This window comes from Chelon labrosus (genome assembly GCF_963514085.1).
Source record: "Chelon labrosus genome assembly, chromosome: 15".
Taxonomy (NCBI): domain Eukaryota; kingdom Metazoa; phylum Chordata; class Actinopteri; order Mugiliformes; family Mugilidae; genus Chelon; species Chelon labrosus.
This window is the reverse complement of record NC_140348.1, coordinates 4,840,709-4,867,418: the sequence shown is the minus strand read 5'-3', so window position 1 is coordinate 4,867,418 and position 26,710 is coordinate 4,840,709. Positions and strand designations below refer to the sequence as shown.

Sequence of the window (26,710 nt, the reverse complement as noted above, 5' to 3'; positions counted from 1 at the left end):
AACACAAACGCACACACAGACACAGTTATAACCCAGAAGGTCAAGACAAAGCCAGACACAGACAGACAGAAAAGAGAGGAATAAAGGGAATATGTTAGTCATGAATTTCAGTTCCTGTTACAAAATTCCTTTTAAGTGGCACTTAAGAAGAGTGTTAACTCAGAGACTGATGGGAGGATGAGAGACTACAGCTCAGCACATGGCAGAGTATTCTAAAGAAAAGACTGGACATCAGTTTGGGTACAGGTCTATGAGGATGTCACTGCACAGCATCATCATTAGGAACTAAATCTGGAAGGATGATGAGATGTATGATATGCAGGTCAACACATTTTTATGCAATGGATTTTATTCATTGATGCATTAATGTGTTCATCGGTAAAGGTGAAGCTGATTTAAATGCAACCACGTGGTTTGTAAAAGTTGCGTGCACACAACACAGACACAAGGGTCAGTTTCTCAATATCATTACGTCTCCGGGTAATGCTAGTCCGTTACAAATAGGGCTTCTTAATGCATTTAAATGTATGCCACCACTACACTGCCTCTAAAGCAGCACTGAGACCAGGCTGATGCTGGTCTTCATTCAGCAGAGACAAGAATGCAGTTTGTTCTGTGTAGCAGTCACAAATCTGTTCATACTCTCTGGTTTTCAAGCATTTGTGTCTGCCTTTTGTCTCCATCTGGTTGTCATCCTGATGGGAAATCTGTCCGTCTGGCTCCATTTTTGTACCAGTTAGACACTAATTTGGTTTAATGGGAGCTATGTCCACTCATATGTCCTCATGTATGACTGCTTGATGAATTTTTGAAGCTACAGTCCTCTCTAAAAGCATACTGTGTGAAGTTTTTGCTATTTTAGGCATTTGAATTAGAGATTGAAACACAAAGAGAACAAAGGAAAGATTGGCTTTTGCTTGTATGCCATTTGAGTTATATGTAAATAACATATACAGATATCTAAAAGTAGTATTTTACTGTTAACATACATCTGAAATTGTAACTTTTAGTATGTCTTGTTGTCATGTGACTTTACTCTGCTTCTTCCCAATGTGGATCTAAGTTGTCGTTTGTCTTCTAATAGACTTGGTGAATATTACATAGAACACACAAAATTAGCCAATAAGTCTGAGAAGAAAACATAAAAATCAATTTCACTGTACATACTGACCTGTGAATGTGGTTGGGAACTGTGCCATGTTTCACTCAGTTCTCTGCAACTACACGACACCTGGAATGATACATTCAGAAAAACAGATGAAGAGTTTTAACTGATCAATCTCATCCTCAGTTTTATTTATTCCACTTAGCAATGCCAACAGCATTTTACTGCCAAGGGAGAGAGCCTCTGTCTGCAAGGTCTGCAATCCAACTAGACGCTTAACAGCATGTTAAAAGGACCAAATAGTGTCTGATCACCTGCCAAAGGTGCTGATACAGTAGACAAACTCATTTGTGCAGGAAATGGTTTTCCAACACAAGTCTGGAGTTATTTTGCCACTCTGCTGTTTTCTAATACTTAAGTTGTTCTTCTGTGTGTGCTCTCTAGTTCAGTGAACCAACGTCAAGGAACAACTGGGAATGAAGGTCAACTGTGACGTCGCCTCACGTCCACTGTGACTGGACCAAAAAGTTGTACTCAAACACAAACTCTACAGCCAACGAGCAGCTGGCACATATGTTCTGCACCTGCTCGAACAATCGGGAAACCATAAGAGTTACTATTAGCAGGAAAACTATCAAGCCAACAAGAGCTCCATGTAGAGATGGCCTCTCCTGCATCTTGCCAAGTTGGTAGATGTTTTATTTATTTTAGATGATCATGTTGCTGTGAAAATATTTGTGGATTTGAATGTTCACATTAGATGAAGATAAAAAATAAGTTTAACTTTGTTTACTTTCACCACTTCTGTTTCTCTTCTAATGCACTGGTTCTCTAAGCTGATCAGCCAATCACAGTAGTCGCTCTCAAGGACTTGTTCCTTGACTTAAGCCAACAACGTGGGACACACTGGAGAAACTGGTGCTCAAACTATGAAAATTTATACCAACATGTTTACGAATCTTACGTTTTGATGTGACTGCAGTGTCGGTCCACACACGGGACTAAACTGTGAGCTGGCCATGCTTGTGCATGTCAACAGGGAAGCCAACCTTTATTTATGCAGGACAGGCTGCCTGGGCGCAGTTGTACGTTTTCCAAACCACTCTGCTTCACACTCGCTCATTTACAAACATTCTCACTTGGGAGCCGACTACAGTGAACACTGGTTTTCTACTGTTGGCCTGTGAAAAGCTCCACTGGAGTCTTCTTTTAAAGTCGGTCTTCCTTTCAGACGACACAAACTGGAATTTCACCAACTAAACGCCATCCAAAAAAAAGGGGGAATAGTTGTTTTTGAAAAGATGGATTCTTCTGAAAATATGCAAAAGAAACTCGTCATTATTATTTTTGTTAATTCATGAAATAAAACCTCTTCAAATAACTAAATATCTATTGTGTGTAACATAACTCCGTCCTGGTGGAGGTATGTTAATCAGATCCAGACCTGCCTCCCTCTGCTTGTACCGCTGTGGCCAGCAGACAACCCATAATAATGTGACACACATTGCAACAGACAAGGACTTAGTGAGGGTGTGTGAATGCATGTGTGGGTTGCTGACTTTTCCCCCCTCAGTGTAATGTAAATAACAATCTGGTTTCCTTACCAAATGCTAATGAGACCTCCTGCTAAAGGTTCATTTGTCATTTAGCCCAAGTGGTACACAAGATATCCAAAGTTTTGACATCAGTACAAAATAATAAAGTGTGTTCTATTGTGCTCAGACTAATCAAAAAAACTCATGGCAAATTTATTTTTCTGGACATTTTCACTCGGACTATTTCTTCGTTATCAAACTGTGCTTGGCCTGTTGAAGGCGTATATTGCGTAGTGTGTGTGCCCCATTATCATCAGAGTGGGAGGACAAAGTAACCAGCTTAACTAGGTCAGAGGAACAAAGCCCACCCCACACAAACACACACACACACAGACACACACACTTTCAAGGCTGCAACTGAAAGGATACGGAAGCAGCTGAGCAACAAGAACATTTCTTGTCATGCTTAAACTTCTGGACTACCATGATAAAGCCAGAACAGGATGCCAAAAAATGACAACAAAATACAGGTCTTTAAAGGAGACACTCAACCGCAGGAGAGCGTGGCTTAAAGACTAACATTTATGAACACTTAGAAGGTCAGCCACTGCAAACTTTTACTTCTCATTCCACCAAAATCTCATGTGAAGTCAAGTTACAAAAAAACTCACTCCAGCAAATAATCTGCTTGTGGAACAAACTGACTTGTTTATAGTTTGCACAATATCTCACAGCACAGCCAACAGCAGGCGTGATCGGTCGCGTTGTGACACTAGCACATTTAAGATGTTTTAAATTTATGTTAACAGATCGCTTCCCGTTTATCATCACTGCGTGCCTCAAATGAGCACAAATTATAAATCCAGCAGCTCAATTAAATGAATTTAAATAAAAACTACTGAATAAAATTAAAATTTAAAGCTCTTTGTTGTAGCAGTAATATGTATGTAATATCTATTCCCTTGTCATCTTTGTGTACTTGAGGGCTTAATGCTCTCTTTTTTCCTGCATTGTATTTGTGGGATTAGTCCGTATAATTAGAGCATTGGGACATGGCTGGAGTGTTGGTCTGTTATCAAGGCTTGAGCCAGATGCCTGTTTAAGCCCCTCACACAAACACATACTATAAAGACAGTGTCTGAACAGATACAGATTAGTGTTGAGACCCCCGCCAACATACTTCTTTCCCTTTCTTTCATGAATGAGTTCAGGATAAATGAACAAGATATTAAAGTGACAAGAGCAGCAAATTTGTCTGCTGTTTCATTCATGTTTACATGTACGTCCACAATAAGAAAACAACTCGAAACTCTAAGTCCATCATAGTGTGTTAGGATTCATTCTATGATCAGCTCATATCACTCTAGATCAAATTCCACTCAGTCGACATCTTGCTTCTTGCAGGAAACATTTGTGTTCACAGAGAAAGACTGAATAGAAAACTATCCCGGCCACTTTAACTATGCCCTTAATGCAAAGATCAGTATCTTCTCACTTGTGTTGTGTAATTAGCTGCATAAAAAAACGTGTAATAGTCCAAGAGATGTAGCTATATTGCAAAATAAATATTCACTTGGTCTTTTGTGCTGAATAAAAACCTAAATCCTCAGGACGCTCATCCCCATTGTTCCACTCTGAAGTAGAGCAGAAAAGATGAGTCGAATAATCTATCACTTGAATGACAGAAAATGGTTTATTGGCTGATTTAGCAAGCACAATGTGAAGGTTTGCTTGGTTTCTTTCAGTTTGTTACACAGAAATATCTGAAAAGTCCTCCTTGGAAACTGCTGGAAAAATGGCAGGTGACTGGATGAACCATCTATTATAAACTTCAACCAATCAGATCAATGAATGAGCACTGGAGAGGAAAGGGAACAACAAGCCGAGGCCTGCATAACTTTCAAAGCAAATAATGAGTGTAGCTAGCTACGTAGTTAGTATAAATGATTCCTGTAGCCTTTGTCACAAAAACTGGCACATAAAAGGCATCCGTAGGCCAATCCTTCATAGTTTTCTTTCTTTTTTTGCTTCTCACTATCATCACCACAGACCTCTGTCGCACTGAAACACACCCAAGTTTCCACTGATTAGTCCAAATCACTGTAGTCTGAAGCCTGTCAGATATTAAGGAAGGTCATAATAATAATTGTACATGTGGTCAGATAACACGTTGATGATTGTTAAATACATTGTCAGGCTTCACAATTAACAAATGAAATAGAGAAGGTGTTGCCAAGAAAATGAATGAGGTCCTAATTTTAAAAACATGTTTTTAATTTGTTGATTACGTCTTGAGTGGATGGCCAAACCATGACAGTGTTGGTATTAATAACTGCGGCCTATTCACATCAGCATCTACCAACTCCCACACATATATGTGCCTTTGTAACTAACATACACCCTCAAACAAACACACATCGAGGTCTCACTCACACTAAAGACACACCCGCTCTCAACACACTCTCTGACACTGGCCCCAAGCTCTGCATCAGTCTTTGTCCAACACACACTTACACATTATTATCACACTGCTGTCAAGTGGTGAAGCCTGATAGGTGACAGGACCCACATACACTCAGACACAAGATTACTGCTGCAGTCTCTCCATCAGCTCCTGCTGCCATCGCTCCATCTATCCCTCAGAGTCCCATCCTTTCAACAACATGCCCACCTCAGCTAGCTAATGTGAGCACTTAGTAGTAGAAATGATGATATTGCCTCATAATAGAAATAAAACCTAAGCACAACTTTTGTTCACCATCTGACCTCCTTGTTTAACCCTGGACAGGCTGCAGTAGTAATATCTGCATGAACGGTCAACACAAAAGACCAACACATTTCACTGAGGAGTTCTGAACAAACATTTGTTGATAACACCAGCAATCATTAGACACTGACTTCGGGAACCACAGGCTATTAGTCAAATGGCATAACTGGTTGTATATGAGAGGGATGTTAAGTGCCAAGAGTATGTGTGTGTGCACCAAGTGTGTGAACAGTAATGCTATTCACACACTGTAAAAAAATCTATGAAATTGGTTAGCTATCATATTCAATTGCTACCTTACCACCTTCATGTTTCTGATAGATAACATTATGAATTTTGAGCTGTTGGACTTTAATGAAATAAACCATTCACTGTGTTGAATGGAAATGTATTACATGCTCCTGATTTATATCATTTGTGGTGAGAACACAGAGCCAAACCTCCTGAAAACAGCTGTACTTGTTGAACTCTGTCTGATCCTTCTCAACTTTCTAAATAAGAGCTGAGGATGATTTTAATGGTAATATAGATTTCTCGGCAAACCAACATCTCAGAGACATAAAACATAACTTGTAATTAAATGAATGAACGTTCAGGAATTGTTACACACATAGTTCAAGTTGCACGGGTTTAAAGAGGAGGTGCCATAAATTCAAGCAAACATCAGATCAGCTACAAATCAGAACTGAAACATACACTCATTTGTCAGTCCATTAGGTAACCTCACTGTGGGATAAATAAAGGACTATCTTATCTATTTTAATATAACTGTCCTGCACTTAATTCCTCTTCATGACTAACATGATGTTCAGTTGATGCTGAAACTGCGTCAGAAAGTGGTAAATCAACTAGATGATCATTTAGGAGGCTGTATTGTGTGGTGCTGTAAAACTAAATTGTATCAAACGCTTAAGTGTTCCTCTTGTTCGCCGTGACCCACAGACTAAAATGTTAAACAATGGGAGCATGTGTCGGTACACCATAATAGATTTCAACAGAACTACAAACCACAGCCTGCAAAATAAAAACACAGCTGAATGAACAGCTCTCTCAGTAACTTTGAACAAATGCTGAATTACCATAACCTTCATGAAGATAAGATTTAGGCCAAGACTGTTATGTGAGAATGCATTCAATTTCAGGAGGGTACCTCATAAAAGGGATAATTCAGTGTATTAATTGATTTTTCTTTAAAAATACAGTTTTGTGGGGATGTTTATAAATGTCTTGTTCTGTCTGAACCACAGAACCAAACTCAAATATATCCAGTTTAAGATCATTAGCATTATAAAGTAAAACATATTTACATGAGATACAGAATATTTACCATTCCGCTTACCTAAACAAATGTGATGATTAATGGATTACCACTGTACGTGCACTTAACAGTTTTAGCTCTAATCTAGTTAAAGGCCGGAAGGGTGGACTTAACAAAAACTGACATAGAACGCACGTGTTTTTTTGAACTTCCAGTTTGATGCCTTTATGTTTTCATAACATTAACGGCAGTCAATTTTGGTGCTGAATCAAATAAATATACTGACTATTTTGTATTAACATGGTACTCAACATAATTCAAACATAACTCGCCAGCATATCCTCCCACCTCTACCTGTCAGCATCCAGGTTACTATGGAAACCAGTCCTTACTGATGGTGATTAGTTAGCCTTGTGAAACAAAATGCTCAAGTTGCACCTTCCCTAATGGAAAGGGAGATAAGTTGTCAGGAAAGACCGTTCACACTTACAGGAAAGCTCTCTTTGGCAATTCAGTCTCACTTCCTGCATCATTTCAGATAGACTCGTCAGTGATATGGTGCAACGCTCAACGCCCACGAGCATACATTTCAGGGGCATAATAAGATTGTCATATGGTTGTTTTGCCAGGACATGTAGCTGGTTGCTGTGACTAACATCAGGATGTATGTTAGCAAGGCAAACTGAGAAAACCTCCTTCCTGACAGTAGCTCTCTTCCCCTAGCACTGTCAGCAACCTTGTTGATTTATCATCTTCCTCTCAGTTGACCCTACTATTAGATAGGCTAAGGTTAACCACAAGTAACCCCGGTCAATGTTAACGTTAGGTCACAGCCAGGCAGTGCAGATGCAGTGATTTAACGTTAGCACACTAAGCTAACTGTTAGAAGAGGCTGGGCTGCATCGCCTTCCAGTTTCCTGTCGCTGTGCTATTGTTACAAAGACCAATGCCAGACACCCTCTAAACGGGTTAACATCACAGTCAGAGCCGGGCATTGGTTAGCTACACTGGTTAAAAACGAGCAACTAGCCGCTGGAACGTTATCTGTCAGGGTAGCTAGCAAGCAGGCTAAGCAGCGAGAAGCTAACGTCAGCTCGTCAGCCCGCTCAGGGACATTCTTTCACATCACCCATACTACACTCTGCTCTTACCTCATAGTTCAGTTTCCATCGTTAAATACTGGGTAAAGTAGCTCGTTGCGTTTTTATGTAACCATATAATGCAGTATCTTCTCCCAAAAATATGCTGGTTTATCACTAAACCCCTTTCCGGTGAATCTCCCGTGGTTCTGAAATCCCGACCGACTGAGGGACAGCTGGAAAATGGGGTAACGCTTCAGACGTATCGCGAGATGTCACAGAACATATGACCACATAGAAGTAATCCCGCGAGAACCTGCGAGCCGTTTTTTTCGGATTAGTGGCGCTCCTGCCGTCTGCTGTTTCTTAGAAATAGTATTTGCAAAAAATAATCTGTAAAATAAGTATAAAAAGATTAATAAAAATAACCGTAACACAAATAACAGAAGAATATCTTATTTGGTTTGCTGTCGGAAAAGAAAATTGTCAGTTTAACAAGAATAAAAGCATTCTGAGATGTATATGAAAATGTTTTTGGTTTCTGGAAGAACTGAAACCAAATGTATTAGGAACAGGACCATGTCTAAAGAAGCATGACCTTTGAGTTGCAAATTAAATTACACAAACTATTCTATCTATATAAATAAATGATAATACAAATGAAATTTAGCAAATGCGTAGACAATCCATTAAAATATATATGCATTCACAACAATGTAAATATGCAATTGGCAAAGAGATTATATGAGACTAACTGCCCTTATAATAATTCAGCAAACATACATTTGCAAGGCTTCATATGATAAGCAAAGATATTGGCAGGCCCTGCTAATTTAAGCAAATGTCTTACTTTGTGAACAAAGTAAGTAATTCAATTCTGGGAGAAACCTGTCAAAAGTTTCGCTTCACTGTGTCACTGATTTACTTCTTCCAATTTAAATATATTGTGAAGAGTTTTTATTATTTGTTAGTATTTGCGTAGTAAAATTGAAATTTCGTAACATCCAGTAGGGTCGCTGTTGTGAAAATGTTTACAACGCCAACCAAATTATGTGGCGTAGAAGAAGAACAAGTCAGCTGATTTAAGCTAGTCAGTTTAGCTTTAACTGGAAACTGGCTGTGCTGTTTCTTTTATGCAGGACGCAACTGATGTATGAAAATAACTGTTTCAGATTTTTTAAATACCCCATCTGTTAATTCGTGAATTAAACACGCAGGAGCATGAAAGGTTTGTACTGCCGAGCTGGTGTCAGTGATGCTGAGCCCAAGTTCGTTATTCAGGAAACGGTGAGTTTGACACTGTTGTTCACCAATCGGAAGATGTTATAATAAGCAGCCTTACAAACTAGATCAGAAAATAACTGATAAAATGTCAGTTAATCTACCTGTGTGAAAATATGGTTGCACCTGCAGACATTACATCAACATATAAGAATGTTTATTGCCAAATTATTCAGGTGGTGTTGTTGAAAACTGTATTACAACATGTAGAAATAGAAAGTCTCAAATGTTTTTATAATGTATGCCGTTTGCATTTTTATAGTTATATCTTGCTGTATGTTTGAATTTTGTGACTGTGAGGCTGACGATTAGAGTATCTCTGCGTGTTTCTCTGCGTGTTTCTCTGCGTGTTTCTCTGCAGACTCTCCCAGATGTCTTAGACAGTCATCAGGTCAGAGTTCAGGTGAAGGCATGTGGACTCAGTCCACTGGACCTTAAGGTACTAATACCACTAAAAAAATCAAAGCTGATGCCAAAATTGATAAAAGACAATTATGTGGAAAAAAATGTCTTATTAACTGGATTCTGAAGATTTTGACAAGTTCAAACTTAATTTAATATTCAAAAAGTCACACCTCTATGTTAATTCATCACATTAAAGAGCCACCTATAAATAAATTCCTTCATTCCACCTTTATTACTATTGAACATTCTAATGATATCTTTTAGAACGCTTACATAGTCATCTTTTACAAATATGACAAATGAATAAAAACCCAAATAAAATCTACAAAATGAAATATTGCAAGTACATATGTAATGCATGTGCATAATATGACACAAAAAGTAAGTGATCCATAAGTGCATTTTTTTCATTTAAGAGATCAGATAAATTTATAAAATTTGATACAGATACTATTGTTACAGCTTATTTACTATTAAAAGGTTGTTTTTAACTGTGCGGCCGTGTTATGTGAGTGTTGTTTCTCAACTTTCATAGTTTTGACTTAAACTGATCTGAAATACTTTAGAGAAATGTATATTGGATCACTGATGAAGCCTCTTGTCTCCGTTTATGTGTCGGCTCTAGTTGCTCAGTGATGTGGGGATCCAGAGGGATTTAATTCCTGTCGGCAGAGAGGTGACCGGGATCGTCCTTCAAGGTTGTAAACACACAAATTCAGTTTGGTCTTGTGCTACAAGACTATTAAGAATGAATACATGGGATGTGTAGTGACTGAGTGTTTTGTCAGCACTATTTTAACTGCTCAGTTTTGGTTTTGTCACACAGTTGGTCCCAAGGTCACATTCTTCCAGCAAGACGATGAAGTTGTAGGTAGGAAAACTTTTTTAAAAGGAATTCAGGGTGATGACGGGAAGAGAAATGGGGAATGACCTGCAATTAAGGCTGCAGGCTAGACTCTTAAAACATTGCAACGTAATGTCAGATGCAGTATACTTTACGTGATGTATTGTATGATCATATGCAATACTTAATACAAATATAATACTTATTTATAAAATTATTTTTGCCAACAAAAGTCACAAACCGCTTTACAAGACAAGTGGAAACCTGGACTAAAAACTAAAAACTATAATGTAAAATGTAAACTTCAACAATGTTAGAGGATATCGTAGTAGTCAGAATAACATGGCTGTCAAAACGTTATACCCAGTGCAGTATTTTACCACATCTTACATCCACCTTCCCTCTCCAGGTATCCTTCCCCTGGACTCTCCATGCTCGGGACTCTGTGAAGTCATTGACATTGATGAACACTATTTAGGTAAAATATACAGTTTATATACACACTTGGACAAGCATAGGTAGTTCAGTGTGTTTTTATGCCTGCAACAGTAGTAGTAGTGTCGGCAGGCACACTGTTTTTTATGTGATTGTTCTCTGTCCACTTTAAAGTAATGCACTGTTGAAAGAAGTATAATAATGTAAAAGAACCTTAAGTTCACAGACTGTCTCCCTATTTTACTTGTTTCTTTCTGAATCCTTGAACAAATTACAAAGAAAATTATATAATTAAAAAGATTTATGATGAATTTTCATGAATAAAGTCATTATGAGTTTGTATAAAAATTCTTCAATAAATGTTTCTGTTTGTGTTGTCCAGTTCAGAAGCCAGAGAAGCTCAGCTCAGTGTCCGTCGCAGGAGCGCTGCGCGACGGCCTTTGTGCTTACACTGCTCTACACACACACGCTCGCATTTCAGCCGGACACACACTCCTGGTCATGGACGGAGCCAGCGTACGTATTTACAATACAGAATGTGCAATTTACAACGATGACAACAACCATCGAGTGCTGGCAGTCTGGGCCTGGCTCAAGTGCACGTGTGTGAATGCATGAGTAATAATCTCATCTCTTCTTGCTCCAAAGCATTTCGGCCTCATGTGCATCCAGCTGGCTTGTTATCACGGAGTGAAGGTTCTGACGACGTCGCACTCTCCACAAAAACACACGTTCTTGGAGCAGCTTCGGCCCAGCGTAGGTGTGTACGGGCCAGTGCTATGATGCCTTTAGCTCGCCTTTTAAAGCCGAACTTCATGGGTCTCTGTAAAATGTCCTCAACTGAATTTTCTCCAAATTCCCCAAAGAAAATATTTTTATGGATTACAACTCTTTTCTTAACTTTCTTTTCCTGCTCATTTGCTCCACTTTCAACCTTTTTATCTTCCTTCTCCTCACCTTCATATTTTCCTCAGGTGTTCAGGATCCTTTAGTAGGTGAGATCTTTTTTCTGTCTTTCCTGTACACTTTCTTTCTTGCAGGATTTCTGACTTTGTCAAACTTGTTTAAGCTTTTATTTTGCGTCTGATACAGGGATACTGAAGAGTTACAGAGTTTATGTTATATTCAGTACTGTAACCCAAAGATTAGACATAGCATTTTTTATGTAAACGGTGTATGTAGAAGATTGAATGAAAAAGCAGTTGATTTAAAACCTGCTGCCACCTTGTGGATAATATTAAAAACTGCAGAGAGTTCACCTTAAATGAGCATGTGAAGAGACATTTGGTTTATTTGAGCAGAATCAAGATTTATATTATGACTTAGACTAACTCATGACCTTGTGTGTCTGTATCTTTGTGCGTAAAGCCCGAGTTATTCCAGTGTATAACGACTCAGACCTGCTGCCGGTGGTTTTGGAGGAGACGGGCGGACTGGGAGTGGATATAGTCATAGACTCTGGAGGTAAAATCACTCCTCATGATGAACTTGTTTTCAGGGATGCCTTGATAAACAAATAACTGCGATGTAAGTCTTCGTCTAACAATCGCAGCATTTCTTTAAATGCTTGTTTTTCCACCGTATTCTGAAATTCTTTAGCTATGTACTGCCAGCATATTAAAAGCTTAGCACCCTGAGATAAACAGTTGCCGGCAGTAGTTTTACCTTGAGGTGCCATTAAACCAAGGCAAAAGAAGGAGATGCAAAGAGGGGACATTAAAATCCAGCCTTTTTTATACCTTTTAAATGTGCGGTGGGCTCCGATTATTGCATAATCAGGTAATTATGTCATAGTTGTGACACGCCCTCAGGCTTCAGCAGAGAAATACACCGATCAACCACAACATTAAAACCACTAACAGGAGAAGTAAATAACATTGACCGTCTTGTCATCATATCCCAGCAGGATGCAGCCTGACACAGACACGCACACAAAAACGCTTTAGGAACAACTAAAAAAAAAAAAAACATGAAGAACAGCACAAGGTGTTGACCTGGCCTCCAAATTCACTAGATCCCAAACTGATCAAGTATCTGTGGGATGATCCACAGAGGCCCCTCCCCTCAACCCATAGGATCCAAAGGCCCCCACTGACAACATTCTGTTGCCAGACACCACAGGACACCCTCAGAAGGCCCATGTCCATTCTCAATCAATCAATAATTTCAATCAATAATTTTATTGCCATATCAACACAGTTGATTGGAATTTGTCTTGATGCCATTCCAGTTAAAAAAGCAATACATACATACACAGAACATACAATCACATAGACAATCATTCAAACCAATAAAAAGCTGTAAAATTTAAAACTTGTGCTATTTCAACGTGTCTTGTGCAGTTCAGTAAAGTGCATTTAAAAGAGGTCATTTAGGAGCATTAAGGAGCCTAATAGTGGCAGGGTAGGTACTATTACAGAAACGGGATGTTTTACCCCTAAGGCTTTGGACTCTCCTACCAGAGGGCAGTAGTTTAAAGAGGTACCTGGCAGGGTGGGAGGGGTCATCCAGTACTTTCCGGGCTTTATGGCTGGCCCGAGTGGCGTAGATAGAAGCTACAGATGGGATTGCATGTCCAATGATTTTGGATGCAGAACGCACCATTCTCTGATGAGTCACAACTGTTTTGGAGGCACAAGGGAGACCTACACAATATTAGGAAGATGGTCATAATGTTATGCCTGATTGGCGTATATGTCTGTTTGATTTCTACAAACAGATTCAGTGCCTTTGAATTTCTTTGTGTTTGTGTAGTCCGTCTGCACGGGGAGGAGGAAGAGGAGCCAGAGGAGAAAAAATTACTCCCACACAAACATGACATCATTAGTGTGCTGGGAGTCGGGGGACACTGGGTCACAGCCCACCAAGACCTGCAGGTGAGTCAGCGTCAAGGGTAAAAGCAGCATCGTAATGTGACCGTTACTCAGTCAGATGCAGAAATCTTCACAGAAAAAACAAATACATATTACAATATAAATATGTTGCTATATGTATATGTAATGTTGTATTACTGTTTATATTATCAGATAAATCAAATTTAGCCGTATTAGACAGTACTTTCATTTTCAGACAGTAACATTCCTGTGCATTTATGCCTGGTGTGTCTGCAATACCTGTTGTATCTGTATTTTGCAGCTGGATCCTCCAGATTGCAGATCATTGCATTTAAAATCCGCCTCCGTGTCTTTCCTCAACCCCGAAGTCTGGACAGCTTCATCAGCTCAGCAAGGAAGATATCTCCGTATCCTGTGCTCACAGTGTGTCATCTAAAACATGCACTTTCCTCTTTTTGATCTGTATGAGTCTTTAACAGTCCTTTGATTCAGATATTCTGAAGGACATTGTGGAGAAGATGTCAGCTGGGATACTCCGGTAATTCACTCAGGCCATCCACAATTTAAAAAAAACAACAACAACAAAAAAAACATTTCTAGTTTGTATTGGGCGAAAGATTTAATGCCATTTTTTTCAAAAAAAAAAATAAAAAAGAATCAAGAGCTATGATCTAATTTCATTAAATTTATATTATCCGTTTTTCCCAGGCCGCAGCCAGAGGAAGTAGTTCCTCTCTACGAAGCCACAGTTGCCATGGAGACCGTACAGCGTCATCCGAAGAAAAAGGCTGTTGTTCAGCTCTGACCAATATAATCCCATTCTGCAGAGATGCAGGACAATACAGCTCACAATAAAAACACAACAAACAGTCTTTGTTTTTACTTCTTAAATTGTTTTGTTGGGCCTGAAACTCATCACAGCTGCTCTATTAGGTTAACTATGAAAAAAACTACATTTACTTTACAATTTAAACACCTTTAATGAACATTTGCCGGGTCTGTTTGACTTTAAACTGCAGGAAGAAAAATAAATTCGGTTACTGTATACACCCGATTAAAAGCTCAAAAGAGGTGATTGCAGTGTGTATATGTAGCAAAGTTTTGGACCAGATTTATTACCACATACACCGATCAGGCATAACATTATGACCACTGACAGGTGAAGTGAATAACCCTGCTTATCTCTTCATCACCTGTTAATGGGTGGGATATAATGGGCAGGAAGTGAACATATTGTCCTCAAAGTTGATGCATTAGAAGCAGGAAATATGAACAAGTGTAAGGATTTGAGCAAGTTGGACAAGGGCCAAATTGTGATGGTTAGACAACTGGGTCAGAGCATCTCCAAAACTGCAGATCTTGTAGGGTGTTCCCAGTCTGCAGTGGTCAGTATCTATCAAAAGTGACCCAAGGAAGGAACAGCGGTGAAGCAGTGACAGAGTCAGGGACGACCAAGGCTCACTGATGCACGTGGGGAGTGAAGGCTGGCCCTTGTGCTCCGGTCCAACAGACGAGCTTCTGTAGCTCAAATGCTGGTTCTGTTAGAAAAGTGCCAGAATACACAATGCATCAGTTCGTTGCCTATGGGGCTGCATAGTGACCATGTTGACCCCTGTCCACCACCAAAAGCACCAACTATGGGCGCGTGAGCATCAGAACTGGATCACAGAGCAATGAAAAAAGGCCTAGTCTGATGAATAATGTTTTCTTTTACATAACATGAATGGGTCGCTTACTAGGGGAGCAGATAACACCAAGATGCACTATGCTGCCAGCGGATTTCAATCCAATACAAAATCTGTGGGATGTGCTGGACAAACAAGTCCAATCTATGGAGGATCCATATCTGAACTTGCAGGACTTAAAGGATCTGCTGCTAACATCTTGGTGCCAGATACCACAATACAACTTCAGGGGTCTAGTGGAGACCAAGCCTTCACAAGTCTGGGCTTTTTTGGCAGCAAAATGGGTCCGGCGCAGTATTAGTAAGGCGGTCATAATGTTATGAGTGAGTGGTGTATGCTCACACACTAAAGCAATTTGTATTTGGTGCATCAGTGCATAGTACGTAATAGGAAATGTATAAAAAGTGTTTTTAAATAGCAAAGGACTGTGTAGAGTTTATGTTGTGCTTGTAAGTCAAAGTTTTATACTGGCATCCTAAAACATGTTGTGTAATTTTACTGTCTTCTGAACTTGAATGCCAAACATAATCCAAGTACTTAAATGGAAATGACCAGGAACTGATCTTTTTTTTTTTTTTTTTTTTTTTTTTTTTTTAAATGAATCCAAAAATAAATACATGATAAAAACTAAGGCATTAAAATCAGATCCGATCCTCTACTTCTGTTACCTTCTGGAGTCTTTGAGACACAACTGGGGCAAAAAGCAGCAGCATTTTGTTTACTGTATGATGGTGTTTGTCGAGAGCCTCACTGTAACAGAGAGAAGATGATCTTTCAGCATGCATGGATTCCACTGTGACTCTGGTGGTCTAGCCTGTCAGACCTTCCTACTGCCATACTGAACAAGAGGCAAGCAGGGAACAGTTCAGCCAATAAAACTGGCTTAATGCAGCGACTGTCAGAACCCAGAGCCAATCAGATGTCATCTCACTGACAGCAGGTTGTCGGGATGTTTCTCTGAGCCTTCCAGTGCCTCAAGACAGCTTCCCAGAATGCACCTTTCTTCCTGCCGCAATGACTTAACCACATCCAGCTGCTCTCTGACTGGCTGCTCACACTGTTGCAGGAGGCTGGAGATCTAAACACAAGGCACATCAAATAAAAAAAAATAAAATAACACATCAGGTTACGGTTTGCATAACTGGATAACGGTTTAATGTGTGCGCATGTGCACCTTATCGAGGGCCCTGTGCGTGTCCTGTAGTAGTCGCTGGCAGAGAGTCTTAGCAGTCTGAACGCTCCACTGCTCCCTCTCGTCACACACCTCCTGGCCGAGCAACACCGCCTTCCACTGGTGACTGAGAAAACATGCACTCGTCTCAGAAAATGTCAAGTTGCTGTTCATATGCTGTTGTCTCAAGACCCAGAACCTGAAACCCCAAGAGCAGCTTTAAGGTGAAGGTGGCAAAAAACAACAACTCCATTTTAACAGGAAGAAACTTTGAGCAGAACCCAGGTCATATGGGAACACCCATCTGTTTGAGGCTGGTCGGACAGAGATAGAGAGAGAGCGGAAGAACAAGATGATACTGAATAAAGCACACCTGCAGCATGATACAAACAAGAGTACAAGATATAGGTGATGCGTGTTACATACAGACTGGTAGTGCAGTACAGGAATAAACAAAAGCACAGGAGCATTAAACTGTCAGTGACAATAGTAGCTCTATTATAGATGAGTGAGCTGGTATAATGATGAAATATAAGAGAGCAGGTTGGAGAATGATGCATTCAATTAGGAATGAGTAACTGAAGACTACGTAGGTTGGTGAGGCCAGAACCACAAATGGTTAGTGTGCAGCTCCGTGGACCAGAAACACACAACTCCAGGCCAGAGACAATCAGAAGAAAATGGAGGAGAAGAGAATGGGAGATAGAGAGAGGGACACACAGCAAATATTATGCAATATAGTAGAAGAACATGAATGCAGGGATAGCCAGAGAGAAGAAATAAGAGAAGAGAGTAGAAGGTAGGTGCTCAGTGCATCATCCCCCAGCAACCAAGGCATATAGCAGCATAATAGATCCAAGTGATCTATTGGGATGATATGGTACTATGAGGTCTTTAAGATACAATGAAGCTATTCCAGCAAAAACACTCCTCACAAGCTCTTGTTATGCCACCAATATGTGTAATAGTGCCTTATAATTTGTGTATCTATGTGAGTGAAGCCTTACTAAAGTGTCTGCGGCAGGGACAGCAGTCTGAGAGCCGTCATCAACCTCCAGCTGGGACCTTCACTGGACACAGTGAGATTACTAGCAGACAGGAAGAGAAATAAGAGTGTCACAGTGTTGTCATACAAAAACAAGGAATTTGAGAATTAATATGACAAACCCTTACTGAAGGAAATTGTTCTCTCTGAGGAACTTGAGCTTTGGATCCAAACTCCTGTCACCTCTTAGAACATCACAGAGGAGATCTGACGAACCACACAGACAGAAATGACAAGCCAGTGTTACCACATCGGTTTAATGCATGATTTTATAACGGCGAACTGCGATGCAGTGTGTATTCGGGCACCTTTCTAACAGAACCAGCATTACATAGTCTCTGCTTATGTTTTCAAAAACAAGCTGTCAACAAGGGCAATTGGACTTGTGGAGTTTCTTGAAGGTGTTTCATCCAAGTAGCTTCTTCAGTTTTAAAAGTCTAGCAGGGAGTTGGGGTTTTAACAGAACATCTGTGGGTGTTGCCCACCTGAAACTCACATGACTGGAGTCTGTTAATGACCAGATACTCACCTGTAACTGGAGGAAACTGTTTTGATCCTGTTTTCCTTCTGCAATGAACGTCCAGGGACTCAAGCCTGAAGGTGTGAACCGAGGTGGGACTACTTGAGGACAGATGTTCAGACTGTGTCCACCTCCCCTGTTCACAGATATAATCTGCCGTCAATCTACAACACAGTCTGAACGTCTTGGCCCAAGAAGTCCCACCCTCGTTCGCACTTTGAGACAGGAGTCTCTGGACATGGGTCGTTAAAGTGCCCATGTCCAGGGTTCTGGATTCTTCCAGCTACAGAATACCTGGTCATTACAGACCCTACTCATGAGAGTTTCTGAACACCCACATCTGTTCCTATTTAAACCCCAACTCCCCACCAGTCTTTCAGAACTGAAGAAGCTACTTTGATTAAACATCTTCAAGAAATAAGTCCAACTGTCCAATATTCTCTTTTCTACACCTTACCTGTATCCACATAGACCACACTGTGGGGATTGGCAGCGGCGACAAATCCGTACTCCAACAACAGGCGCTGATTATCATGAGAACCGTAGTTAATGAAGGCCTGCTGGTGGCGCAGCGTCCCAGAAACACTCCTGATTTCATAACATCTTGTGGCATCACTGAAACTTGCTTTTACCTGATGAAAGTACGCAGGATAGAATAGGTCATGTTCAAGGTATCTATGGTGTCTACTGAGTGCTAACCGTATAAAATTTACCTGCACGTCTGGGCGGTGGTTGAGCAGGTCCAGAAACGGAGCTAAAGCATAATTGTCATCTCCAGAGAGGTAGTCGTTGGATGGATGGGACATGAAGACAGAACGTGTGTTGACGCTACACCACGCCCACCTGAGGGAGGAGGATGAGGAGGAGGATGAGGAGGAGGAGGATGAGGAGGAAAGCAGAAAAATTACAATGACACATCTAATTTCCTGTGCTAAATTGAAAAAAACACATGAAAACTTATGTAGAGACTTGACTCTTGTGCGTACCTCAGTGCCTCATAGGTCAACACATCCTCTGAGGGCTGGCTCAGAATTGGCTGCAGGGACCTGAACCAATGAAACACAGCTGGAGTCATTATTCACCTGGGAAGGCTGATTGGATGCTTATTTGGAAAATAAGGCAATCTACCAAATACCAAAAATATCACTAATCAATCACTGATTATTCTTTGTGGTCCTTCCTCTGACAGACTACCTGAAGAGGTCCTTATTCGAGGAGTGCATTTCTCGGACTGCCTCTCTCTGCTCTAAGGCTCGCCAGCGTACACTGGCAGGCAGAACAGATATGACGTCGTCGGTAAAATAGGCGGGACACGTGTAAGTGTCGGGCAGCACATCGATGTAGGGGAGCCAGTCAGAGGCCTCTCCTCTGTGCCGCTCACACACCAGGAAGACACAGAGCGCCAAGAGAGGGGAAGGACGGCGCGTCCAGCTACACAGAGGAAAACGCTTTGGTTTAATCTCGTTATGGTTCCTCCTGCGATGTGTAGAGTTCGGGTGTTTACCTCTTGATATGTGGTCCCAGGTAGCTGTCCAGAACAGTGGACGTTGTGAGGAGACAAGACTCTGGAAGAGAAATTATCAGCTGGCCAGGCTGAGACAAACATATGATAGATTTTAGCAATCATACATTTTTTATCTCATCACTGCTGACATGTGTCCATGAAGAACAACTTCATAGACATGGTTCTTGTAAAGAGATTCTTTACATTTTTATTACTTTTTCTTCTCATTAAAGTGACTTTACTTATGTCTCCATTGAAAAAAAATAGTTTAAATGAGTCTTCAGAAAGACCGCAGCTGCCCTATATATTCCTGTACTGCAGCTTATCTAATCAAATACATTGTAATAGATAGATTACCTTTATGGTTTTTAGAGTCTGCAGTCCTCTGCCTGTGTCTGTATGAAAAAAGACACATAAAAACTGTTGTTACACTTACAGATACAGTCTGACTATATCTCTCATCTAACAGGTAAAACAAATGTCTTCAGATTAGATTATGGAAACAGGGGGAACACCAGAGCCGTACTAGTGAAGAGGGCCGGCTGCAGCAGTGTCGAGGTGAATCCTCGCTGGTGAAGAAACTTCATTAGCCTCACATACTGCGGCTGGTGGCACAGAGAGGCTGAGGGAACAGAGGAAAAGGACACCAGTGTGCTGAAGCAGCTTACTTGTGTAAAGCAGCAGAACAGGAGTGAACATGTTTCTACCTGACTGTATGCAGCCTTCACGTTTCCGTTTTCTCTTCCTTGCAGCCCGTCCGGTTCTACTGCTTTTACCTATCATGGTCCTGCCTGGACCTGAGATCCCTTGCGGTGGATAAACACAAAGACACACAATAAACACACTTCAACTGGGACACGTCTCTGTCTAAACACACATTATACTCTGTGAGATTTTATGAAGCTGTAGAAATAAAACGTTTTCTCTTATTTGTTTTCTGAAAACTACTAACAACCTTAAAATTATATCCCAGATCTTATAAGAAGTATCATGAACCCTTTAACACTTATTATCATACGTTCATATACACTCACCAACCAGTTCATTGTGTACACCTTGCTAGTACTGACCTGAACCTAATTCATCATATCATAGATACAGCAAGGTGCTGGAAACATTCCTCAGATAGTTTAGTTCATACTGACATGAAAACATAAAAGCATTTCCCATTCCAACGCATCCAAAAGGTTTGTTTTTTTGGATCCTGAACTGCTGATCCATGCTTTTATGTTGTAGCAGAAATTGAAACTCATCAAACCTGGCAACCTTTTTCCAGTCTACTAACATTCTGCTGCTGGTGCCCATCTGCTCCAAGATTTGCCATGTTGTGTGTTCAGAGACGCTCTTCTGCATAACTCGGTTGTAAGAAGTAGTTATTTTAGTTACCGTTCCCTTTTTTCAGTTTGAATCTGTCTCACCATTCTCCTCAGACGCTTCTCTGAAAACCCAAGAGATGGTTATGTGTGAAAAGCCCATAGATGAGCAGTTTATGAAAAATCCAACAATTATGCCATGTTAAAAGTCATTAAAATCTCTTCTCTATTCTGGCGCTTGGTGTGAACTTCAGCAGATCATCTTGGCCATATCTGCATGCCTAAGTACGCTGGGCTGCTGCCATGTGAATGACTTATAGATATTGGCATTAATGAGCAGTCAGGTGTACCTAATGAACTGGCCGGTGAACGTAGATTCCAATATTAAACTTCTACTACTACTACTTCTGCTAAACCATTAAATACGAAATACGACAAGGCGAAGCATAAACCTGAAGCTTAAATTAAAAATGAAGTTAATCTTAGTAACTAGAAACGTATCAATACCGTTCAAACGTCGTATTTAGCCGCTTAAAACATGCCAAACATGTACACTATGCATTGGGAGCTGCGCCACAACGACGCTTTATCAATTGAATTACCCTGAATACACATACATACATCGAAATCTAAGTAAAATACCTATAATCTCTCTTCATCTAGCTTGATTTCCCAGCGGCATGAATAGCTCTCAAACTCATGTGCTCATCTTGTTTTTCCGGGTCTGCGCACTGACGATGCGCACAACTCCACCCAGATTTCCTCCTCTTTTTTGTCCCATTTTTTCAGTGTATTCTCCGCAAATTCATGCATTTTCCACGACGGTTATCTATGAAGCTATTCTGAACACCTCCACGCCAGCTTAAAGTAAGTAGCAAATGTTTGCCTTCCTTGTTTATTAGAGGTTTATTTAGTTTTAGTAGCCAGCTAGCTCTACAGATGCGGCTTAAGATACGTAAACTGAAAGTCAGCGTTATGTAACATGCAAACGTATACAACATGTAAGAATACCTTGAAACCTGAAATGTATTATAAAAGAGAGAATTTACCTCGACATGATATTATGTCTTAAACTGCAAGTAATATAAGATTAATTTCTAGTAGCCATTAGCCACCTGCAAATAATTACAGTAAGTTTGCATCAAGGTCAAAAGTCACAACAATGCTGATTTAGTAGTAGTAATTTTGTAGAAACCATTAATGTTTTGGTTAAATTTATCAAATGTTTCCACCTTTTAATGTTCGTAACAATAAACAAAGCATTTGTCGTATTTGTCAACTAGCAACTATCACGTGATAGTTGCTAGTTGACAAATACGTTGATATTTTTATTCCAGTTTTCTTATTAGACTAGATTTATTTAGTTTCCTTCCTGTTTACACCCTGCAATTGTCATTGTCTATAACACGTTTCCACTTCCTTGGCAGTTTTCCCATTTGAATGGTTTTATAAATGGGATAAGTTATAAAATCTTATCTTATTTTATAATTTGTCTGTTCTGATAAGACACCTATGAATGAGACTAGTGAGGGAGGACAATAAGACGCCTGTGACGGTGAAGGAGTTTACAGCTTGAGCAGATGAGGTGGAAGAGATGACAAACAACAACTGTTTTATAGATCGTCACTCAAAGCTTTATAGGAGAAACAGAAATTAAAGGACAACTCCGGCGCAAAATGAACCTGGGGTTAATAACATGTGTACCGAGTTCGACCGTTCTCTGGTATTTGTTTTGTTAGTCAAATGCGACCAGTTTTCTTGCAAACCGCTAATTAGCGTATAACGCTAGCCTTCGGGGCACACGTACACATAAAAAGAAATCGCTATTTCTATACCACTAACAAGGCTCACAATATCACCACACTTACACGGTAGCATAACTAGGGTCTCTACATGTAAACCGAAGCATTGAGAACTTTGCAAGTATACAGGCAGTTTATTAAAAAAGGAACACAGTACCGTTGGCGTCTGGCTCGCATATCCAGGCGGGCGCCATCTTGGGGAAACTGAACTCTCTTCGTTCAGTGCTTCTCTATGCTCTCAGTGCTTTCTTCCGGCAACAGACAGTTGCTTAGTACAACGGTACTTATGTGTAAGTGTGCCCCGAAGGCTAGCGTTATACACTAATTAGCGGTTTGCAAGAAAACTGGTCACATTTGACTAACAAAACAAATGCATGAAAACAAATACCAGAGAACGGTCGAACTCGGTACACGTGTTATTAACCCCAGGTTCATTTTGCGCCGGAGTTGTCCTTTAAGTCTCAACTACAGTTCACCAATAAACGTGGTAGACTCCAAAGTCAACAGGAAGAATGCTCTTTGGTCTGATGATATGAATGCAGACGAAGATGCACTTGCTAAATACTGATTTGAAGAGGATAATCGCTTATGATGTGTTTTCAGTTAATTGACATTGCTTTGTAGAAATAATTTTTTTCTCTCTGTGTAGCCATGTCAAGCAAGGTTGCTGTGGTAACGGGCAGTAACAAGGGCATCGGTCTTGCCATCGTCCGAGCGCTCTGCAAGCAGTTCCAAGGAGTTGTTTACCTCACCTCCAGAGATGTGTAGGTAGCTCACCTGGTAGCACACCTTGACCAGACTGATGGTTACACATAAACACCTAGCAATATTCCTATTTTTTAATTTGTGTGTATTTATATGACATTTACATTTCAACAGATAGGCCTATATCTGAAGACAATCACTTCAACATTGTTTTGTTATCAAAACACATTGACCCAATGCAAAGACACACTTATTTTACATTTGCTAAATACTCTTCTATGTGGAAGTTATATTTTGTTACCTAAATACACCAAAATATAATATTAGTGATTTCTTTCTTAGTTGTTTAATAAGAACTGAAAGCTCAAAAACTCTGCAAATCTTCTTCATGAGGGTGTCTTGTGATCAGATTTAATCGAAAACAGCCTGAAAGGTCCGATTGTCAGTTGGGACGGAATCTCATGTGGAGTAACTACAGATTACAAGGCTGAAAGATAAGCAAATCACACAAAGCACTGCAAGAATAAGAATGAACTAAAGGTGACTGTGAACTTTGCTCCTTCTCCTCCTGCTGCAGCGGCCGTGGTCAGGAAGCAGTGCAGTCTCTGTCCTCAGAGGGACTAAAGCCCATGTTTCACCAGTTGGACATCAACGACCTGAACAGCATCAAGACGGCTGCAACTTACTTCAAAGAGAAGTATGGAGGAGTGGACGTCCTCGTCAATAACGCCGGGATCGCATTCAAAAGTGGGATTACTATCATTTATGAATGTGATGAATTATATGCTCTAGAACGTCAATATTAATGCTGTGATGACTGAAACATATTGAACACTGGAATAAAATGACCTCCAGCAACATTAACCCCATTCAAACTATATTTGGGTATAATCCGACCCATAATTACAGCTCTCTTTTAAACAGTGAAATTCACGTTTTTTTTTTAAAATGTTTTTCATTAATCAATAATAACAATTAAAAAATAAAAATGTTAATGAAGAATTCAATTAATAAAGAGTAACTATCATTAGTTGTCTCACTCACCTGCAGTCACAACTGTGATTGAAAGGGTTGACTAACAAGTGGGTTAAAAATCTTTGCATGTCTTTGGGCTGAAAACAAGCACTTGATGCATTTCAGTATATTTAAACATGCCAGGATGCATTTATTTGTGTCATTTGAAAACGTATGAATGTGACTCATGGACCCTTTGTCCTCAGTGGCAGACACATCTCCATTTGATGTCCAGGCCGAGGTGACCCTCAAGACAAACTTCTTCGCCACCAGAGACATGTTGACTCACTTCCTGCCGCTCATCAAAGCTGGAGGTACGAATGCAGACCTGGATCCGTTCTTCCGTCTGTCTCGTCAGGATACAAATCGAGCTATGATCTTCAAGAGACACTTTTTGTGTGTGTTTTAGGTCGTGTGGTGAATGTCTCCAGCTTTGTCGGCTCCATGACTTTGAACAAGTGCAGCCCGGCCCTCCAGCAGCGCTTCCGCAGTGAGGACATCACAGAGGACGAGCTGGTGGGACTGATGCAGCGGTTTGTTGACCAGGCCAAGAAAGGAGAGCACAAGAATGGTGGCTGGCCTGAGACGGCGTATGGAGTGTCTAAAACTGGACTGACGGTATGACTGATCAGACCTCAGGTTTCTGAAGTATAAACTGGGCTAAACCAGGCCCCAAACATTTCAGAAACTCAATGAAATGCTTCTCTGATGCCACGTTCATATAGCCAGTGATTATAAATGTATTTGTGCGTCCTCAGACCCTGTCCATGATTCAGGCTCGCCGTCTGTCCAAGGAGAGACCGAATGACGGGGTAATTTAAAACATCAAGAGTCAAAACAGTGTGGAAATAATGTAAAATGGGTGGTTTTGTTTCCAGTGAAGCCTCGTACACATAACTGACAGACATTTTTGTTGTGCATTTCTTCATATATTCAGATCTTGCTGAACGCCTGCTGTCCAGGATGGGTGCGCACTGATATGGCTGGTCCCAAAGCCCCTAAGTCACCAGATGAGGGCGCCATCACTCCAGTCTATCTGGCCCTGCTGCCGCCTGGAGCCACAGAGCCTCACGGAAAGTTTGTCTCTGACAAGGAAGTTCAGCAGTGGTGAAACGGGTTTAAGGGAACTGAGTGTTTGATTATCTGTGTTTCTACTTAAGCACTAATTTGCCAAAAACTTTCATATAAAATTAATATTTCCCCCTTAAAGTAATACACAGCAGTTCAACTAATCAAACTATCAAATAAATTTGCCTTAACTGGATGATACTAAATGTTCTGAAATCAAAGAAAATAAAGCTTTTTTTTTTTCATACTCTGCTTTTTCTTTAAGATATTTCACAGATTTTGTCAAAACAATAAATGGACTGTCATAGACATAACCTACATTCATTTTCTGTAACTGCTTATCCTCTAGAACAGGGGTGTGAAACTTCTATTAGTTCAGGAGCCACATACAGCTCAATGTGATCTAAAGTGGGCCGGGCCAGAACTATAGTACAATAACCTACAAATAACAACAACTCCAAATGTTTAAATTTGTTTTAGTGCAAAGAAGTACAAGTACATCATGAAAATGTTTACATTTACTGAGTTATCCTTTCACAAAACATTTATGAACAACCTGGAATTTCTTAAAAAAACAAAAATGCTATTTTATTATTTTTTTATCGGTTTTATTCTGGATGATCTGTTCTGTTCGCTACTTTTACTATGACAGCGGACAAATAAGGAATAGCAGTTACTTTTGTAGTGCTCTGTTCTCTGATTTTACAGGAGAGTCAAAGCTATTCTGAGTAATCACTCTTTGCATGGGAGGTGAGTGGATGATGGTCTACTAGACTCTAGTAGAACCAAATACTCTAGTAACTAGAGTATTTACCATGACCTGGATGACTGAGAACCTTCACATCTACTAAATTTGAGTATGTATAGCAGCAGTTAGAATGTCTGACTCTTTGTAGGTGCAGAGAGACCTGGTTAGCTTCATATCCAGCTATGCTGCCCATGAGAGCTCAGCATCCCATACATCAACAAAACCACTGTGGCCCCATAGTACTGGTTAAAAGGAAATACTTTATCACAAAGGTATTTCTAGAAGCACACAGAACATTTATTTTGACCAGGTGGTCCCCACCTTTGAATTTAATATAAAGTCCATCCATTAAGTAAATTAGTCTATGGTACCAAACCGTTGGCGCACGTGGATGTTGGAGTTCATTTGAATCCAGTTCATAGTGTCTTAACAGTACTCACAGTTCCTGAGATGCAGAGTGCTGTTAACCCCTCCTCCAGCAGTGTCCCGTCACGGTGGTGTAGAAACACGTCCTCAGGCTCCGTCCATGTTCATAAGCATCCAGTAGGTTCTCAGCAGTTTGGTGCATCAAGTGTTTCCCAAACACTGGCTC

General features: G+C 40.3%; 4 protein-coding genes across 4 annotated transcripts in view; 2 read left to right on the top strand and 2 right to left on the bottom strand.

Moving 5' to 3' along the window:
- itsn1 (intersectin 1 (SH3 domain protein)) overlaps positions 1-8,127 on the bottom strand; it is a 46,657-nt gene extending 38,530 nt beyond the window's left edge. The window contains exons 1-2 of the mRNA XM_084561369.1: positions 7,817-8,127; positions 1,172-1,231 (exon numbers count right to left, since the gene is read on the bottom strand). Of these exons, the coding sequence (XP_084417495.1) occupies positions 1,172-1,199 (28 nt within the window). The 5' untranslated portion in view covers positions 1,200-1,231; positions 7,817-8,127. The remainder of the gene's footprint in view (positions 1-1,171; positions 1,232-7,816) is intronic.
- Positions 8,128-8,840: 713 nt separating this feature from the next.
- On the top strand, positions 8,841-14,415 carry cryzl1 (crystallin, zeta (quinone reductase)-like 1). Its single transcript, XM_084561732.1, has 12 exons — positions 8,841-9,031; positions 9,387-9,464; positions 10,056-10,128; positions 10,257-10,301; positions 10,684-10,752; positions 11,092-11,225; positions 11,358-11,469; positions 12,078-12,173; positions 13,464-13,585; positions 13,845-13,950; positions 14,036-14,081; positions 14,252-14,415. The coding sequence occupies exons 1-12, from the start codon at positions 8,966-8,968 to the stop codon at positions 14,346-14,348; spliced, it is 1,044 nt and encodes a 347-aa protein (XP_084417858.1). The 5' UTR covers positions 8,841-8,965; the 3' UTR covers positions 14,349-14,415.
- A 135-nt stretch (positions 14,416-14,550) lies between these two features.
- Positions 14,551-21,513, bottom strand: setd4 (SET domain containing 4). The gene is made up of 14 exons (XM_084561730.1): positions 21,424-21,513; positions 20,176-20,274; positions 19,995-20,090; positions 19,826-19,863; positions 19,469-19,557; positions 19,159-19,395; positions 18,951-19,010; positions 18,678-18,807; positions 18,422-18,596; positions 17,573-17,651; positions 17,407-17,487; positions 16,403-16,526; positions 16,164-16,306; positions 14,551-15,978 (listed from the first exon to the last, which is right to left on the bottom strand). Exons 2-14 carry the CDS (start codon positions 20,249-20,251, stop codon positions 15,870-15,872), a joined length of 1,437 nt encoding a protein of 478 aa, XP_084417856.1. The 5' UTR covers positions 20,252-20,274; positions 21,424-21,513; the 3' UTR covers positions 14,551-15,869.
- Positions 21,500-25,596, top strand: LOC311500373 (carbonyl reductase [NADPH] 1-like). Its single transcript, XM_084561733.1, has 7 exons — positions 21,500-21,648; positions 23,233-23,347; positions 23,866-24,035; positions 24,509-24,616; positions 24,712-24,920; positions 25,061-25,114; positions 25,240-25,596. The coding sequence occupies exons 2-7, from the start codon at positions 23,235-23,237 to the stop codon at positions 25,411-25,413; spliced, it is 828 nt and encodes a 275-aa protein (XP_084417859.1). The 5' UTR covers positions 21,500-21,648; positions 23,233-23,234; the 3' UTR covers positions 25,414-25,596.
- Positions 25,597-26,710: the final 1,114 nt, after the last annotated feature.

Coding starts and splice junctions, on each gene's coding strand:
- cryzl1 (XM_084561732.1), top strand. CDS start 8,966: ATGAAAGGTTTGTACTGCCGAGCTGGTGTCAGTGATGCTGAGCCCAAG. Junction 9,032..9,386: donor AGTTCGTTATTCAGGAAACG/GTGAGTTTGACA, acceptor GTTTCTCTGCAG/ACTCTCCCAGATGTCTTAGA. Junction 10,129..10,256: donor GACCGGGATCGTCCTTCAAG/GTTGTAAACACA, acceptor TTTGTCACACAG/TTGGTCCCAAGGTCACATTC.
- setd4 (XM_084561730.1), bottom strand. CDS start 20,251: ATGATAGGTAAAAGCAGTAGAACCGGACGGGCTGCAAGGAAGAGAAAA. Junction 20,091..20,175: donor TGAAGGCTGCATACAGTCAG/GTAGAAACATGT, acceptor CTGTTCCCTCAG/CCTCTCTGTGCCACCAGCCG. Junction 19,396..19,468: donor CTGGGACCACATATCAAGAG/GTAAACACCCGA, acceptor TCCTCTGTGTAG/CTGGACGCGCCGTCCTTCCC.
- LOC311500373 (XM_084561733.1), top strand. CDS start 23,235: ATGTCAAGCAAGGTTGCTGTGGTAACGGGCAGTAACAAGGGCATCGGT. Junction 24,921..25,060: donor TGTCTAAAACTGGACTGACG/GTATGACTGATC, acceptor GTGCGTCCTCAG/ACCCTGTCCATGATTCAGGC. Junction 25,115..25,239: donor AGGAGAGACCGAATGACGGG/GTAATTTAAAAC, acceptor TCATATATTCAG/ATCTTGCTGAACGCCTGCTG.